This window comes from Rhinatrema bivittatum, chromosome 4 (assembly GCF_901001135.1).
Source record: "Rhinatrema bivittatum chromosome 4, aRhiBiv1.1, whole genome shotgun sequence".
NCBI classification, from domain to species: domain Eukaryota; kingdom Metazoa; phylum Chordata; class Amphibia; order Gymnophiona; family Rhinatrematidae; genus Rhinatrema; species Rhinatrema bivittatum.
This window is the reverse complement of record NC_042618.1, coordinates 263990968-264009472: the sequence shown is the minus strand read 5'-3', so window position 1 is coordinate 264009472 and position 18505 is coordinate 263990968. Positions and strand designations below refer to the sequence as shown.

General features: G+C 41.5%; 1 protein-coding gene across 3 annotated transcripts in view; it reads right to left on the bottom strand.

Annotated features, from left to right (window-relative positions):
• Positions 1 to 18505, bottom strand: part of ARFGAP3 (ADP ribosylation factor GTPase activating protein 3) — a 752488-nt gene that overhangs the window by 429120 nt on the left and 304863 nt on the right. For 2 of the 3 annotated variants that reach the window (XM_029600104.1, XM_029600102.1), the window contains exons 7-8: positions 2226 to 2285; positions 1799 to 1843 (exon numbers count right to left, since the gene is read on the bottom strand). In XM_029600104.1, the coding sequence (XP_029455964.1) occupies positions 1799 to 1843; positions 2226 to 2285 (105 nt within the window). The remainder of the gene's footprint in view (positions 1 to 1798; positions 1844 to 2225; positions 2286 to 18505) is intronic. The other variant, XM_029600105.1, reaches the window with a different exon arrangement.

Here is an 18505-nt window from a genome sequence, read left to right as displayed (position 1 = left end):
AGCTGGTTTTACACATTTAAAACTTTCCATTTCTTCACACACTGATAAAGAGAGGTACGTTCTAATGAACACACATTTTAAAGCTCATTTTGCTGCTAATGCAGCAAGGAATTTTACACTCACAAAAGGAGCATTTGAAACTGAATACTGGGTAACGCATTTGCATGGAAATTCCATACAAATTAAGGCATTAAGCAGTACTTCCTGTAGCAGAGATGCTCTTGGCCTAATCCTGGTTTGGTTAGTGCTGGAAACTTAACTCTTGGTCAGAGCTGGAGTTAAGTTTCCAGCTCTACAGTACTGGCACTTAAAACAAAAAAAAGAGAGGAGTAAAAAAATTACCACTAACTGGAAGAAGAGAGTACTTATCTGGGTGACAGCCACCACTGCTTAGCTAGATAAATGGTCTGTCCCCCCAGGCAACAATAAATTTTGTCCCGTTTTATGGGTTTTTAGTGCCAGCAATAATGTAGCCCCCCCCTTGAATTAAAAAGTGCATTCAGCTCATGCCGAACGCACATTTTACAACAAACATTTTTTTAAACTCCTGATGCATTAGAATAGTATTAGTTTACTGCATAAGAGTTACAAAAAATAAAATTGTGATCTGTGCATTAAAACTTTGCAATGAAATTCAGCACACAGGTACTTAACTGCATGGGCCTGTAACAGGCTGATTCTAGTGCACAGGCTAACGAGCTCTTGGACGCGCATTTTGTATGTGCTCAGCTAACACCCGTTGCAATAAGGGGATTAGCGCGTCTAAAACGTGCATGGTTTAGCGCTCATCACATGTAAATGCATGTAGATAAGACTATTAGCTATTACCCCCCCCTCATGCAAAAAAAAAAAAAAAATCACCATGTGCCTGTTGTGCAAGCTTTAATAGAAAACACCAGTCCCAAGGCTGGCGTTGCTTTACATACTCCGAGCCACCAAAAAAAAAAAAAAAAATCACAGTCACAAAAAGTCTAAAATACTGCTTCTCTGTGGTTCCTCTTATTTAGCATCATTCCAATACTAAGTAGGAGGAACCACAGGAAGCAACATGAAACAAAAAAAATGTTGCCAGCAATCAGGTTAGGGAAATGGACACCATTAATTAAGCGTCTGTTTTCCTAACCGGTGCACAGCCACTTCCCCTGGGCGCCCAATGCCCTGGACGCACTAGGAATGCAAAATTTATCCTTAGTGCGTCCTTTTTAGTGTGACCCCTCATTTAAATAATGCATTGCACACCCAGGAGAGGTGGCTGGGTGCGCATTAGGAGAGCAGACGATCAATCATGAGCGTCCTTTTTACGAGAGCCGATGTTGCATCGGCACATAAGTTAGAAAATAGGAAAGACTGATCTCCATCACAAAAACGACAGAGCTATAGAAAACATCTTGGAGACTACTCTTAATCAGCTTTGTCTTTTCTACTAAAGCCAATTTAAATAGATTTAGTGACACAATAGTCTATTAACTCATTGACTAATTTATTTCCTCTAAATTTAATATATGCTGGTTTGAGATCCTTCTTTAATTTATAGATCTTGAAAAACAAAACATCTGTAACCTATCCATACTTATAGAGAACTTCAAGCTATAGACACACATGATGTTAAGACTGAAAACAATAGTAACTTTCATGCTGGAAAAGTGATGAAAATGCTTTAAGAAAAGATCAGAAATGTTACAAATAAAACAATAATTTACTTAAAGCAAGGCAAGCAATCACAGCGCATTGCTCTATTCCACCTCAAAGTGTGGAAACTAAAGCAGCTCAGCAGCAGATCAAAAATATTACTGATCACCTTTGTCAGGTGTGCTCCCTGCAGAATTAAAATTCACTGTGTCAGCTAAAAATAAGAAAGAAACAGCTCTGAGTAATAGTCATTACAAAAAAAAAGTCACATATTGCTCAACAGCTACATTGACAAAAGAATACATGAGATTCCTCATACAAGAGTCCTCTTAGAATAGAACCATATAAAGCTTTTCTGTGCAGTGTGTTCTTGTAACAAGAACAAGCAGGAAAGAACACAATGGGTCTTGAAAAAAGTATATTTCTACATATTCAACATTCTTAGAAATCTAAAGTTTGAAAATAGAATCCATTATACTCCCAGCTAATAGTTACCACTTCAGACCATACTTAAAAATGTTTCTTTCCCACATAGCATATTCTCTGCAAATATACATCAAGTAAAAAGTATTTTGCAACTAAGTTGTGTCCATTACCTAATGCTGCTTTTGGAGATACACTTAGGCAATCAACACTTGGTCCACTTTCTGGTTCACCTAGAATGATATACATTAACAAAAACAAAAATATATATAAATATTAGAATGTCTTTCAACTAATGAAAACAATAGATACTCAAGAAATACCATCATGCAGATTTAGAAAACAAAAAACTTATCTGAGGTTCTAAATATGTCTACAGCAACAGTATTCACTCTCAGCCTTCGAGGGCCACCAACACGTCGGGTTTTCAGGATATCCATAATGAAAATGCATTAGATTGAATTGCATGTAAACTGACACCACTGTATGCAAATCTATTAAATGCATATTCATTCAGGATATCCTGAAACTCAACCTGTTGGCAGCCCTAGAGCGCTAGGAGTGAAAATATCACTTATCTACAGGGTGAATGAATTAGATCAAGGGCTAAACACAAAACCCTTCCCCATGAAGTGAAACATGATTAGTATTAACCTTTTGATTAATACTCATTGATCTGGTTTTTGGCCATACTGAGCAACAAAGCAATACAGAGTTTGTCTTAATACCCTCTGAAGGTCTCCACTGGTTAACTGGAGCACTGACTTCATTTTTGTTAATTTTAGAGCCGAGCAATTTAACTGTAAGATCACGAACAAAAACTCATTAACTGGGCATTATTGGTTCAAACAGAGTTTTCCTTGACCACAAGCATTCTAGAATCCCCAAATTCTCCAGGAATACAAAAATTTAAATGGAAATAAACATAGCAAAGACGGCGAAAAGTGAGGACAAGATATATATAGATAGATTTTTTTTTTTAAGATACATTAATGATAGAAAAAGAGCAAAAGACTCAGAGGTGAAGGAGAGGAATACATAGAGCAGAGCTTTCCAAACTTTTCATGTTGGTGACACACTTTTTAGACAAACAATTTCATGACACAGTAATTCGATCTACTAGCAAACCAGAGGTTAAAGGTTAAACGAATGAAACGTATTTTGACAATTTATGTATGTTTCCTTAAATATATATACATAAATAAAATGTTTCATGACAAATCTATCTCATGAAAACCTTTCATTTATATAAAAAATATATAATATTCCAAGATTAATATTATGTTATAATTTATGAGTAACAACAATAAAACAAATTGTCTGTCCCCCACACACTCATCTCTCTCCCCCAAGCACATGTCTGTCCCCCACACACTCAACTCGCTCTACCCCAAGCACATGTCTGGCTCCCACTGAAGATTTAGGTTATTTGTTAATTGCTGCTTTAAGAAAAAACTACCTCATGTTAACAAGTAACTGGAATAAGAAGGCCTGAAGAGAGAAAAATGCCATTGTCAGCCCAAGGCTGGGACTGGCGTGAGAGTGCAGATAAGAAAGGTGCCAAGAAAGTTAAACAAAGGAAGTACTAACCTAAGCAGAATGTGTGATGTCTGAAAGGTGCATGAAGGAAAATTACCAACTGACGTAGGGGATGAGCAAGGGGGGGGCATTGCTCACAAAACAGTATATTCTGTAAGTTGGGCTCCTTTACTACCATAAGGAAAACACAACCTTGATTTCCTTGTAGATTCCTCTATCCTTTTGTATGTATGTATGTATGAAATAAGCAAATACTGCCATTTCTTATAAGATCTCTAAGCTACTTAATAAATGTTATGCTTTTGAAACTGAAAGTCTGTTTCATCACTGGCTATCTCTGGGGAGGAAACCAGGCGGGGGAAGTTCAGGTCTTTTAACACCACACACACATATATCTCCTCCCCCCCCCCCCCCAGCACATGTCTGGCCCCCACACTCTTCTTTTTGATTGTTGCCAGTTAAGTGCTTCACTCCCTTCAGGGTTCAAGCCTGCCGTGGTGCATAAGACCTTCCATGATCACCAGACACTGTTGCTTGCAGTCAGTACTCCTCGTGGCCAGGCCTCAGCAGCAGCAGCAGCCAATGACAGGGACAGCTGGGCTCAAGTCCCATCCACCAAGCCCCAAAAAACCACGATTGACAGTAAAAACCGCCCAATAATAAGCAACCCATGAACTGAAAAAAAAAAAAAAAAGTGAATCACTAAAAAAAAAGCCCAAACTCACGTCGGAGTTGACTGGGCTTGTGCGACACACCTGCACACTGCAGGCAACACACTAACATGTCGCGACACACAGTTTGGAAAGCTCTGACAGAGGCTGATGAGGGAAAAGCAAAATAGCTTAAATATTTCTGTTTGGTGTTCATTGTGGAAGGTCTAGGAGCAGGACTACATTAAACACAAATAAGATTAGAAGTGAAATAAACTTCCAATCGATTTCCAGAAAAGTGTGTTTGTGAGGAGCTAACTAAAAGTAGATAAAGCAATGGAACCTGATGGGATACATCTACTCCTGGGGGAATTCTGCGCAAAAAAAAATTAAAATTCTGCGCACAAAAACTGAAAATTCTGCAAAATTCTGCAAACTTTATATTGGTCAAAATAACACAATTTACATGACAGTCTTTAAGTAACTACATTTTAAATTATTACAGAAAAAAAGTTGTTACTTAAAGTTGCAGAATTTTAAATATTTTGAGCAGAATTTCCCTACAAATTCACTGTAAGAGTGTCCCTTCCACTCGCTCTCCCTACTCCCCTGGCCAGTTTGCCCCCTCAGGCAATATCTCTCCCCTTCACCTCTAGGCTCGACCCTTTCCACTCTATTGCCAGTCCCAGACTTTGACCCTGCTCTCAGTACTGCCCCTCACACAGGCTCCCTCTGTCCCTCCCTCTCTCTAATACACATACACACACCCTCATACAGGCTCCCTCACATACACAATCCCTTCACACAGGCTAGCACCCTCACATACACACAATCCCTTTATCATACACACGAGCTCCCAATCTCTCTCTCTCTCACACACACACACTCCTTCACAATCTCCTCATATAGGCTCCCTCTCTCTGAAACCCAAACTCAAGCATCCCCCCACCCACCCCCTCTTACCCTCCTGTGCTGTCACCCTCCCCCCTCCCATAGGCTCCCTCTCTGAAACCTACAAGCATCTCCCCCACTCTCCCTCTTACCACCCTCCCCACACCCTCTCACACACACACATTCTCCCTCCCACCCCCTCCCCCACACCCCCTCTCTCACACACACATTCTCCTTCCCCTGCATCCCCTTCCCCTCATATAGGCTCCCTCTCTCTGAAACACTCAAGCATCCCCCCACCCACCCTCTCTTACCTCTCATGCTCTCTCTCACACACCCCACCCCCCTCTCACCAACCATGCTCTCTGTTACACCCTCCTGTCTCTCACCTTCCACACCCCCCTCAACAACCATGCTCTGTCACCCTCCCCCCTCTCTCACTGGCATGCCGCGGGATGCTCTCCATTCGCGGCAAAGATGAAGGCCCGGGGCACCATTCGCAGCACACGGGGGCCTTTCATCTTCGCCACCAACAGGGCGCGCCGAGCCTTCATCTTCGCCAACAGGGCGCGTCTCGTGTGCTGCGGGACACGCTCTGTTTGCGGCATGCCAGGGTCTCCTCTGCTATTTTCTGCTGTGCTGAGATGCCCCCACTCTTGCGATGGCTGCTGTCCGTTCGCTTCCGGTTTTGGAGGGAGGAAATCTGTGAGGTGAGAGAGGAAATCTGCGGGAAGGGGGAATTATGCGCAAATTCTGCATTCCGCAGTAGCGAAGAATTCCCCCAGGAGTAGATACATCTGATGGTATTAAAGGAACTTCTTTAGAATCAGGGTAGTTCTGGAGAACTGGAGATAGGCAGATGTGGTTCCTATTCAAAGTGGAAGTAAGGAGGCTGGGAACTACAGGCTAAATAGTCTGACCTTTGTGATGAGCAAATTAATGAAATCACTGTTAAAACAGAGGATAGTGCATTTTCTGAAATCCAATGGACTGCAAGATCCAAGGCAGCATGGTTTTACCAGAGGTAGATCTGATCTATTTCTTTGATAGGGTGAACAGAGAGCTGGATCAGGGAGAGCGCACTAGATATTTGAATTTCAGTAAGGCGTTTGATACTTTTCCGCATAGGTAACTTAGTAATAAAGAGAGCACCCTGGGAGCTCACGTGACACAATGAGAGTGAGGTGAAGTAGTTTTCTCTTTCTCAAGCCTAGCCACATGCTATCCACTCGCATCTGCTGGTATTTAGGCAATATTTTTGGCTCTTACAGTTTGCGAAGTGAGGCTAGACTGTTATCATCCTAAATTGAGTGTCTGGTGATGTCAGTATGAGCAACAAAAAAGGAAAGGACAAAATTAAAGCACCTGAAACCAAGATGGTGGAGAGTCGGTCCGAGCCTGCAGCAGATGTATCAAAGCTGTCTGATGTGGCTGAGTTAAAGCTGGTAACAGTAGAGGCGTTGGAATCTGAAGTAAAGATTTTTGACAAATTGCAGAAAGTTTCAACTACAGTATCTGGTTTGAATGCCAGTTGGTTAAAGTCAAGCAGCAGGTATCTGACGTGCAAGACGGCCTGCAGTCTACTCAAGCTGACGTAGCAATCATCACCCGATTGCTCGATCTTGCACAGAAAGTGGTAGTGATGCAGGCACTGAGAACAGGGAAACAGCTATCTTATGACGTAAAAAATACTTTTTTCTTTCAAGATTACTCTATGAAGCTGTCTGCCACATGCCAAGAATGTGTTCCGCTCTGCTCAAAATTGTACTTCCTAGGGATTAAATCAGCAGTATTATATCTGGCCAGGCTGAGGGTTCAAACACAACACGGGAGTTTGTTGGTTTACGTCGTCTGTGGAAGCGAAGACTTTTGAAAAGGGACTAGAACAGAATAGTTGAGTTGCCAGCTGGTGACTTCAGAAGTCTTCTCTTTCCTGATGATGTAAGGTAGTCTTTTTGCTGATACAGATACTCCTCTAATAAGGATATAATCGAGTTTTAGTTGCTGACTGGTTTTTCTCTCTACCAATAGAGAATATCAGGTCCATCAGAAATCTGGACTATCTGGCCTGACCAGACTGGAGCGTGGGTGAGCCTGGATGGAAAAATTTACCTTCCCTGTTAGACTGATTCGTTATGTGGTTTAGCTCATATTGGCAAGTTCCTTGCTAAGTAAGAGTATTACTTTACAGGGCCAGAGGACATGGAGGCATGATATGCTTCTGTTTGATGTTTCTGGGGGCAGTGGGAGATTTGTGTGAATTGTGGTAGGAATTATGCACTAGAAGAGCATCAGCTGGTTCATTTGTGATGGGAGTGGGGTAGGTTTGGGATAAGGCATTAAGTCAATATGTGATTTCTTTAAAGGAGATATGTGGTCGGGTTTTGGGGGAACTATGGGCTGGGGGACAATTGGGGGAGGGAGCTTTAGGAGGATAGGTATACGTGGAGGGGGCAAGGAGTAGAGCTTGGTAACTTGAAGGGTTTGCAAGTGCTGATAAGGTGGAGACTCAGGCTGGAGGGCCAACACCGTTTATAGATTGGGATCATAACCTTTTTTCTGATTTCTGGTCTCATTTGGATGTACCATGACAGGGAGAAGATAAAAGTTGTGTCCTGGAATGTCTGTGGGGTGTGTTAAATGTTCTAAACTTTTTACACTATTGAAGAAAAAGCCAGCCAATATAGTCATGCTGCAGGAGACTCATTTGACAAATACAGAACACAAAAATTAAAAAGATGGTGGTTTGGGAGGTTCGGTTTGCTTCTGCTATTTCTAGATCATTAAGTGTGGCAATTTTAATCCATAAAAATTTACCTTTAGTGATCAAGAAAGAAATCAAAGATCCCAGTGGTGGATATGACATTGATTACTGAGCTGGGACATATTTAGTTCTATGTAATATCTATGCTCCTAACACCTACAACCATATTTTTTTTTTTTTAATTATTTTAACAAGCTATTTCTCCCATATTTAGATGATGGTTTATGAGAGGGGTGATTTTAATATGGTTAGAGATCCTGCTTTAGACAAATCATATCCAGCAGTGGGGGAGAAAAAGATTAGATATTGGGGGGAGGGGGCGACCTTGAGCAGCAACTAAGATGGCTGCATGATCCAACTGCTCAGAGATCCATGCACATAAGGCATTTCTCTGCCTTCAAGTGTTCGCTGTGCCGTTTTCTTTTTGCTGATTTCTCATACCCATGATGTTGGCACCCAAATCGGGGAAGATAGAGGCAGCCTTCGCAGCTGGAGGGAGAACTCAATGTGCGAAGGCCGACCTGCCATCTGCCAAGCCCTCTTCCCCGAGAAACATGGCGCTCGTCCTAACGGAGCCGCGATCACTGAAGGAAATGCTTCAGAATAATATGGACTCTCTCCTACCCGTCTCGAGGTAGTTGAAGCACAAACAGAATCCTTGCTAATAACAGCGCAACTACCAAATCTCTCTCACAAATTAGAACATCTGCAGTGAGACCTCGAAGATCTTTCTAATAGGAACAGACGGAATAATATTCGGCTGCTGGGGATTCCAGAAGGCCTGGAATGATCAGATATAAAATTTTTGATCGATCTCATCCCAATCTGTTTACATCTCCAATTTACTTTTCCTCTAGAGATTGAACATGCCCACTGCATTCTCTCTCAACAGTCTCAAAACTCCAGATACCCATGGCCTATTATCTTCAAGCTTTTGTGATATCCGCAAGTACTAGAGGTTCTGTTGGCCGCCCATGCTAAAGCTCCGATTACTCACCATGGCAACATTATTCGATTTGTTCCAGATCTGGCAAAGTCTACAGCTGCCCAAAAGAAGGCCTTTTTGGCATTTCGCCCGCAAGCTTTGGGAGCTCGTTTTGGCCTCTTGTATCCAGCATGTATGTGAGTCACTTGTCACAATCAAACAAAAACCTTCGAGGCTCCTGAGGCCTTGGAAGCATTTCTTTCATCGCTGGAAGAGTTGCTGAATATGGTGACTGAACATGATGAGGATTATGTTTAGACTTGCAGTCTGCTCTTGCTGTTGTAAGCATTTTGGAATATTTAGATTTGGGTGACTGGATATTGCGGATGCAATTTGGCCAGTGTTTCTTTTTATATATACACTAAGCCATCTCTGGAATCGGCCTCATTTTGCTCGTTTACACTTTTTTTTTCTCGATATAATTAATGGCCCGACATTCTTTTTACTCACTGTGCTTAAGATTGATGGCTCTACTATGGGAGTATCCCTCTAGTCTTTTTTTTTTTTTCTCTTCTCTCTCAATGGATACAGTTGAATCTCTCCAGCAGTTGGCTCTACTAGGATGCCCATTTTATTGCCTCAATAGCCAATGGCTTTCGGATTACCACTCATGTATATGCTGGTTATTCTCGCTATACTAATAAGGGTAACCAGGTTTATGGGGGATTTTTTTCTTCTTTTTCTTGGTGTTGCCCGATCAGTACTCTATTTTAGTTATGTTTAATAACAAGGGGAGGCTTTGTGCCATGTCCGTTTCATTTCTCTTCCTTAATGGCTCTTTCTCCCTCAATACAGATTGTGTCACTTAATGTTAATAGGCTAACACACCCAATTAAAAGAAAAAAAATTATCTTATTTGCATTCTCTATATCCTGATGTGGTTCTACTCCAGGAGACATCTTTCAGCAAAAGAATTTCAGAAGTTACATCAAGCATGGGTCAGGGAGGTTTTATTTAGTCCTCCTCAACATAAGAAACAAAGGGTTGCCATTTTATTTCACAAGAATCTTGGCGTTTCAATCTCTAATAGTAAGGTAGATCTGGAAGGTCGGAGGGTTTCAGTTCAAGCTACTATTTGGGTTGATTCTTTTCTTTTCCTCAATGTGTACACTCCCAATGCAAATGATCCTAGTTTCTTTCAAGCAATCTCCTCGCAGTTATTAGTAGAAGATGCATCTTATTTAATTTTAGGTGGGTGACTTTAACCAACTATTAGACCTTATACTGGACAAGCAATCTGCCAGGGTTTCCTATTCTAAAACACATAAGGTCCTGCATAATCTAATAGCTGACTTAGCTCTGGTAGACCCATGGTAAGTTTTACATCCTACAGCCAAAGACTATAATTTTTTCTCTGCCCCCCACCAGACCTACTCCCGCATTGACAATTTTGTGATCTCTGGTTCTCTTCACCCTAATATATGTTCAGCTTCAATTAAACCCATCCTGGTATCGGATCATGTGGTGGTTAATATCTCCATTACTCTGCCTTCTTTACACAAGGAGGACCCAAGTAAGCGGTCCCAAGGAGGACCGCTTACAGAGATTTAACCCTGCGCTTTTAGAAGACGTAGAATTTAAGGGGAAAATTGAGGATTACTTCCAGCTAAATGAAACTCCAAATATGGCTACCCCTACAATTTGGGCAGCATTTAAAGCCACTATAAGGGGCAAAATTATTAAGCTTAAACAAGAACAGAGAGCGAAACTCTAGGAATTACATAACTCGGTTGACAGATTGGAAAGAGAACATATTTCTCATCCTTCCTCTAGTACTCTTTTAATGTTACAGAAAGCAAAATATGCATATAATAAACTGAGTCACCACACCGGGAAAGCTCTTTTCCCAAAAAGAAAATAATAAATGTGGGCATTTGTTAGCTAATTATTTGAAAAAGAAAATTGATAAATATTATTCGTACATAAGCAAATGAAACATTGTGTTCGGATTTGGATATTTTATATGCTTTCCAGTCTTTTTATGAGGATTTATACAAGTCAGACTCCAACAAGCTTGTTTCTGTAATGCTAGCTTTTCTTTCACAGTTCTCTCATCTAACTGTCACACCCATGCAGAGTGCGTCGCTAGATCTTCCCATCACACAAGATGAGATGATCTCTGGTTTGGCCTCTCTTCGCCCAGCAAAGGCTCCTGGCCGTGATAGATATACAGTAAACCTTTACTCCGCATTTCCGAATGTTTTAACTCTCAAAATGATTTGCTTTTTCAAATCATTGTTTAGATATCCTGATTTTTTTTCTTCAGAAGCCTGCATTGTTTTACTTCCTAAACTAGGCAGGGATCCTCAGTTAATTACTAATTATCGCCCTATTTCACTTCTCAATATGGACTATAAGCTATTAACCAAACTTTTGGCTACCAGAGTAACACAAATAATAGGTCAATATTGTTCATCCTGACCAAACTGGGTTCATTAAAAACAGACTAATTTCTAACACAAACTTTTTTTTTTTTCACATAATGGAGAGAGCCAAATCCATTCTCTGTCCGATTAATGCTCTCTACCTGGATGCTGAAAAAGCGCTCAGAGTAGAGTGGTCATACCTATTCGAAGTTTTGAGATGGTTTGGTTTTGGTCCATCCTTTCCTAAATGGATCTAATTATTTTAACATAGTCCCACTGCCTTTCTTTACATTAAAAGATTATCCCCCTACTTTAGTCTTCAGAGAGGTTACAAGGCAAGGGTGTCCATTGTCCCCCTTTCTCTTCAATTTGGCACAGGAACCATTGTTAATAGCAATTCGGGGTAATACTGCGATTGAGGGTATAACATTTGGCACATCTCATATAAATGTTCTGCTTATTCAATGTTCTTTTATATTTGGTTAACCCTCTTGTGTCTCTGCCCCCATTATCCTCAATTTCTCATTATTCCCTTTTTTCAGGTTACAAGGTGATTTGGCATAAAACCAAGCTGCTTCCCCTTAATTCTCTCAGTGCTTGGTGGATCTTTCCACTTTTCCATTTTAAGTGTACATCAAAGATTTAAAATACTTAGGGAACCTTTCTTACTCTAGCCTTTCCGATACACTCTCTCACTGTGAATCTGCTTTACTGCAGAAGCTACGGGATGCTATTACTCAATGGTCACCCTTACATTTGACTTGGTGGGATCGCTTGGACAACATCAAGATGGTGCTAGCTCCCCATCTCAATTTTGTTTTTTTTCTATGGTACCTATTTTTTTCCCCCAAGGCTTTTTATTTACAAAATGATCGTCTTTAGCAGAAATTCCTATGGAACCAGAAATCCCCCCAAACCACCCAGTTCAAATTGAAAGCGGATAAAAAAATATGGGGGGGGGGGTTGATTTTCCTGATTCCTATAGCTATCAAGCAGCTTTTCTTTTACAGCAAGGATATTATTGGCTATCAGATATTTTGTCACTATCTGAGACACTCCACTGGCTACATATGGAGCGGGATATTCTCTCGCCCTTTGAGGCTATTCTAGGGATGTCCTGCAAAGGCGTCCTTAAGCTTCACTCTGTTCTTGCCTCCACACATAAAGGGGCTGATTTTAAAAGATGCGTGTGCGGGGTACATTTGTGTGCACCACCCGGTGCACACAAATGTACACCTGGTTTTATAACATGCGCGCGCTACCGCGCGCATGTTATAAAATCCAGGGTCGGTGCACACTTGTGCACGCCAAGCCCCTAGGGGAGGCGCGATGGCTTTCCCCGTTCCCTCCCTTCCCCTATCTAAACCACCCCCTCAGCCCTACCGAAATCCCCCCCCCACCTTATCTCGTCAAGTTACGCCTGCCTCTGGCAGGCGTAACTTGCGCGCAACGGCTGGCTGCTGGCATGCTGTGCCGGAGCACTCGGCCCCGCCCCTGGACCGCCGTCACGCCCCTGGCCCTCCCCTTTTTCGAAGCCCCGGGATATATGCGCGTCCCAGGGCAGGTTTTTGGGGGTTACGCGTGTAACCCTTTGAAATCTACCCCAAAGTGTTCATGGAGTTCAAATGTTTAAGCCCTCCCTCGCATCTGTCGTGGAGTTTTTCTAAATTTGCTACTCCCTGGCTAAATCTCCATTTTCAAGTTTGTGGTTTTTCTATTAAATTGGAAACCATGGCAGACTCGTGGCCTCTGGTTTCCTTCCCAATTTTTGAAGGAAAACGCTCTCCTTCCTTTTGTCCAGCTTTGCCAGGATTATGCTCTTCCACATACTCAGTTCTATGCCTGCCTCTCTTCTATTGATTTTTCTTTTTATCATTTGGATGAACATTCTACCCTTTTAGATTTTTATAGAGATTATGAAGCTTTAGGTCATCTGGCCTCCTGTTTTTATAAATTTATTAAGAACCTTTCTTACCGCACTCCACTTAGTCTTTATTCCTTTTGGTGCTCCGAGTGCAAATGCTCACCTGTAGAAGTGAAATGGGAAGTTTTTTGGGTTTCATCTCACTGTCTACAAGTCTTACACAATCTACATTTTTTTTTTATCTCCCACAAAACTCCCCTTGGAAACTCTTGTGCCAGTTTGGTATTATCCCATTACTGTTGGTCATGTTCTCGCCCAAAGGCGGCATTATCCCATATGCTGTTCGATTGTCCTATTGTTTTTTCTTTCTGGCAGAAAGTATGGGATATAATTTCACAAATCTTATCTATATATACTCCCATTACCTTTCATATAATAGCTCTCAGGGGAGCTGCTTTTCCTTCTCTGTTGCCAGTACCAAGCCGCAAATTATTAGACTTCCTCCTGTTACCTTATCACTTATTTTATCCTTCTGGAAGCACAGTGATTTGTTCAATGAACATTTTTGGTGGAACTCGGTCTGTTTATACAGTAAGTATGAAAAGGCAATGGCATCAAAACTCAGTGGAAGCCACTAGATGATTACTTTATATCTTAATTCGACTGACACTGCACTTCCCTCCCCTCCTTGATAGTCTTATGGTTCAATAACTTTTTCTTATTGGGCAACTCCTTTTATTGTATTATACTGTTTATTGTATCGATACAACTTTTGCAGCACTGCTCGGTATTACTTTTCTCAATGGTGCCTCGGTCTCTGTATTTGAGAAGTTTATTAATTTTAATAAAAATTGAACCAAAAAAAAAAAGATAAGGGTATTCATTTGCTAGAGCTGCATGTGGTGGATTCATGGCACCTTCTTCACCCATTTGAGAAAGACTATGTCTAGAGCCCACTCTCCCTATTCCAGAATCAATTACTTTCTGATTTCTCTGGGAATTCTCTCGTGTAGTGGAAGCAGCTGTGGGAGATATTGTAAGCTGTGTAAGATATTGTAAAAAAAGACCATTCACCTATATGGTCGAATTTGGTTGGGTTGAATGGAAGCGGAACAGTTACGCTTGGACGGTCTTTTTTTATTTGCCAATCCTCACTTTCAGAACTATCTGAAATATGAAGTAGGGTGATTTATGAGTACCATAATGAGATACACCATAAGAATCCAATTACGTTTTGATACACAGCCAAGGCAGTTCTTTGGAGAGATATTTCATATGTGGCTAAGCGCTAAAAAGATATGGATAAGGAATTTTTTCGTTTGGGAGACCAGTTTGGTAGGATCAAGAACAAAATTGTTGATATCCAATTCTAAAGAATATAGGGAAGAGTATTTGGTGATGAGGGTAGCACTGAATTCACTAATACACCAAAGAGCTAGGAAGAGTATTATCTATTACACGTTTAAGTTGAATCATTGCAGTAATAAAACATGGAGGCTTCTGGCTAACTTGGTAAGAGTGAACTTAGGATCATATTTATATCTTCACTTAAGAAGCAATCTGGTGAGTTGATTAATTCTAATAATTTTAATAGGGAAATTGTAAAAATCTTTGAGCACTTCTAGCAGAAGCTGTATACAATGGACTGAATTCTGACCCTTTTGTCATTGGAAGAGGGACCAGACAGGACTGTCCCCTTTCACCCTTATTTCTTTTATTTTTAGAACCTCTTTTGCATGCAATACAGCTGTCAAATTAAATTAAGGGGATGCAACTAGGGGCCCAGGTTTTTAAGTATGCAGCAGTTGCCGACAATATTTTGGATTTTCTTACTCAACCTTCTCTATCCCAAAGGGCTCTTATGACTTTAATTAAACAATTTGGGGCTATCAGGATTGAAATTGAACATGGAGAAGTATGACGCCTTTGCTTTCCCAGATTCTGTGCATTTGCAATAGCAAGGAGGATTCTCTTTCAGATGGGCAGTGGGTCCCATTTGAACACTTAGGTTTACAAATGTCTTTGGATTTAGGAGGCTTATAAGATCTCAATGTTTCTCAGTGAGTGAGGTTATCAAATTTGCAGATGATACAAAATTATTCAGAGTAGTTAAATCACAAGCAGACTGCGATACATTACAGGAGGACCTTGCAAGACTGGAAGATTGGGCATGCAAATGGCAGATGAAATTTAATGTGGACAAGTGCAAGGTGTTGCATATAGGGAAAAATATGCTGTAGTTACACAATGTTAGTTTCCATATTAGGAGCTACCACCCAGGAAAAAGATCTAGGCATCATAGTGGATAATACTTTAAAATCGTCGGCTCAGTATGCTGCAGCAGTCAAAAAAGCAAACAATGTTATAATGCCATATTAGGAGCTACCACCCAGGAAAAAGATCTAGGCATCATAGTGGATAATACTTTAAAATCGTCGGCTCAGTATGCTGCAGCAGTCAAAAAAGCAAACAATGTTATAATGCCTCTATAATCGCTCTATGGTGAATACTGTGTACAATTCTGGTCCCCGCATCTCAAAAAAGATATAGTTGCGATGCAGAAGGTACAGAGAAGGGCAACCAAAATGATAAAGGGGACAGAACAGCTCCCCTATGAGGAAAGGCTGAAAAGGTTAGGGCTGTTCAAGCTTGAAGAAGAGATGACTGAGGGGGGATATGATAGAGGTCTTTAAGATCATGAGAGGTCTTGAACGAGTAGACGTGACTGTTATTTACACTTTCGAATAATAGAAGGATTAATGGGCATTCCATGAAGTTAGCAAGTAGCACATTTAAGAATAATCGAAGGAGGAGACCGGATTGCTGGGCCCCGATTCAGGGCCGGACCATCACCCACCCTCCCCGAATCCGGAAGTGAGAGGGAGGAGCCGCACGCTGAAAAACGCTGCGGCTGAGACAGACTGCTGAGGAGACCGGATTGCTGGGCCCCGATTCAGGGCCGGACCATCACCACCCTCCCCGAATCCGGAAGTGAGAGGGAGGAGCCGCACGCTGAAAAACGCTGCGGCTGAGAGAGACTGCCTGAGGAGACCGGATTGCTGGGCCCCGATTCAGGGCCGGACCATCACCCACCCTCCCCGAATCCGGAGGTGAGAGGGAGGAACCGCACGCTGAAAAACGCGTCGGCTTGAGAGAGACTGCTGAGGAGACCGGATTGCTGGGCCCCGATTCAGGCCGGACCATCACCCACCTCCCCGAAGTCCGGAAGTGAGAGGGAGGAGCCGCACGCTGAAAAACGCTGCGGCTGAGAGAGACTGCTGAGGAGACCGGATTGCTGGGCCCCGATTCAGGGTCGGACCATCACCCACCCTCCCCGAATCTGGAAGTGAGAGGGAGGAGCCGCACGCTGAAAAACGCTGCGGCTGAGAGAGACTGCTGAGGAGACCGGATTGCTGGGCCCCGATTCAGGGCCGGACCATCACCCACTCTCCCCGAATCCGGAAGTGAGAGGGAGGAGCCGCACGCTGAAAAACGCTGCGACTCCGGTGCTTGCCACCGCCGGTGCGTCGCCAAAGCCGTGCGCGCCCAAGGGGTGCGCACGGCTTTGTCCGCTTAGTCCGGACTAGGACGGGCTGAAGGGAGCCCAGCACCATCTCTGATTGCTGAGAAGCAGACAAATCAGCTCATAACGACCGAAGACCCTGTTTCTTTTTTAAAAGAGATGCCTCCAAAAAGAAAAGGGAAGGTAAGGGTGTTTCCACCAGAGCCCTTGCCTTCCCTACTTCAATTGGAAATCGATCGTTTTATGACCCAGCTTGGGAAAGAGAGTACCAATGAGACTGTTGGACGTAACCCGGAAGGAGAACGGGTTACACCCGTTGAGGAGGCATCTCTCAGCCCTGACATACGACCGCCTCCGGCCCGACGGGATACCAATGGAGATGCAGCAACATCAAATACCGAAGAGGTAAAAAGATTGTTGTCTTCTGGAGGAGCAAGCTCCATGTTGGACTCAGTGGAAATTGAGGAAATTTCTCCTCAATTAGAGAGACAAAACCCTTCTCAACCTGAGGACCCAGGTACTGTGCGGGCAATAAATTTAAGACCAGAGACGGTAACTTTAGGGGCAATCTGGGATTTAGTAAATGGTTTAAATGATACTGTTAACCGACTGGAAGGGAAAATAGACTCAGTATCCAATGATCTGCAGCAAAAATATATAGGGATACAAAGACAGACAATTGAGGTAGTAAATAGAATAGGGGAAGCTGAGAAGAAAATAAAGTCCTTACAAGATTTGAGTGTAGCTATGGTAAAAGACCAGTTGGGTTCCTCAAAACGATTAGAAATAATGGAGAACAATATTAGACAGTTAAACATAAGGATAATAAATTTTCCTAGAATAGCAGGGGAGATTCCCTTTGTTTCCTTTAAAAAGTTTTTGGCAGAAGTTCTTGGTTTTTCTGATATTAATAATAATATGCTTGCAATAAATTCTTGTTTTTTTGTTAAAAGAACTTCTCCTCAAGCTTTGACTATCCCTGCTAATCTCACGAGTTTTTTGGAAAACTCAGACATGCAAATATTAGGTAGAGAAACTTTGATAGTTTCTTTCATTTCATCAACAGATATTAGTACCCTTATGAAAGTATATTTTCAAAAATTTCCCATTATGTATTGTGGACAAAACATTAAGATATTCCCAGACCTTGCGCCAATTACCAGAACAAAGAGGCGTGAATTTTTAGATTTAAGACAAAGAGTAACAGTCTTAGGTTTCTCCTTTTTGTTAAGGTACCCCTGCCGATGTATAATTAGAAGGGGTACTGAGTCATTTAGCTTTAGCCAGCCAGATCAGTTACGACAATTTGTAGAATTATGAGAACCTCTTGCTTCATCTCCAGTAGGAACCTAAATAATGCAGGCATATATATATAAACACCAGCTGTAAATGAGCTGTTTTCAGAATTAATAGTTTTTCTTTTATTTTTCTTTCTCCCTTGTCATTGTCTAGCTATCTCAGATGTTATATATATATTCCTGGAGATATGGTTACCATTAGATTTCTTTAGTTATATACTACATATTATGCAATTATGTACATTTTTAAGGTGAATAGTTTTTCGAAAAATAATTTTCCTTTACTTTTTTTTTTGTTATGTGGTAATTGCAGATATGTTTTTTTTTTTTTTTGTTTTTACCAATTCAATTAAGATTGAATGTAATGATTGACCTAATGTAAACTGAAAAATAATCAATAAATAAATAAATAAATAAAAAAAAAAAAAAGAATAATCGAAGAAAATTCTTTTTCACTCAACGCACAATTAAGCTCTGGAATTTGTTGCCAGAGGATGTGGTTAGTGCAGTTAGTGTAGCAGAGTTCAAAAAAGGTTTGGATAAGTTCTTGGAGGAGAAGTCCATTAACTGCTA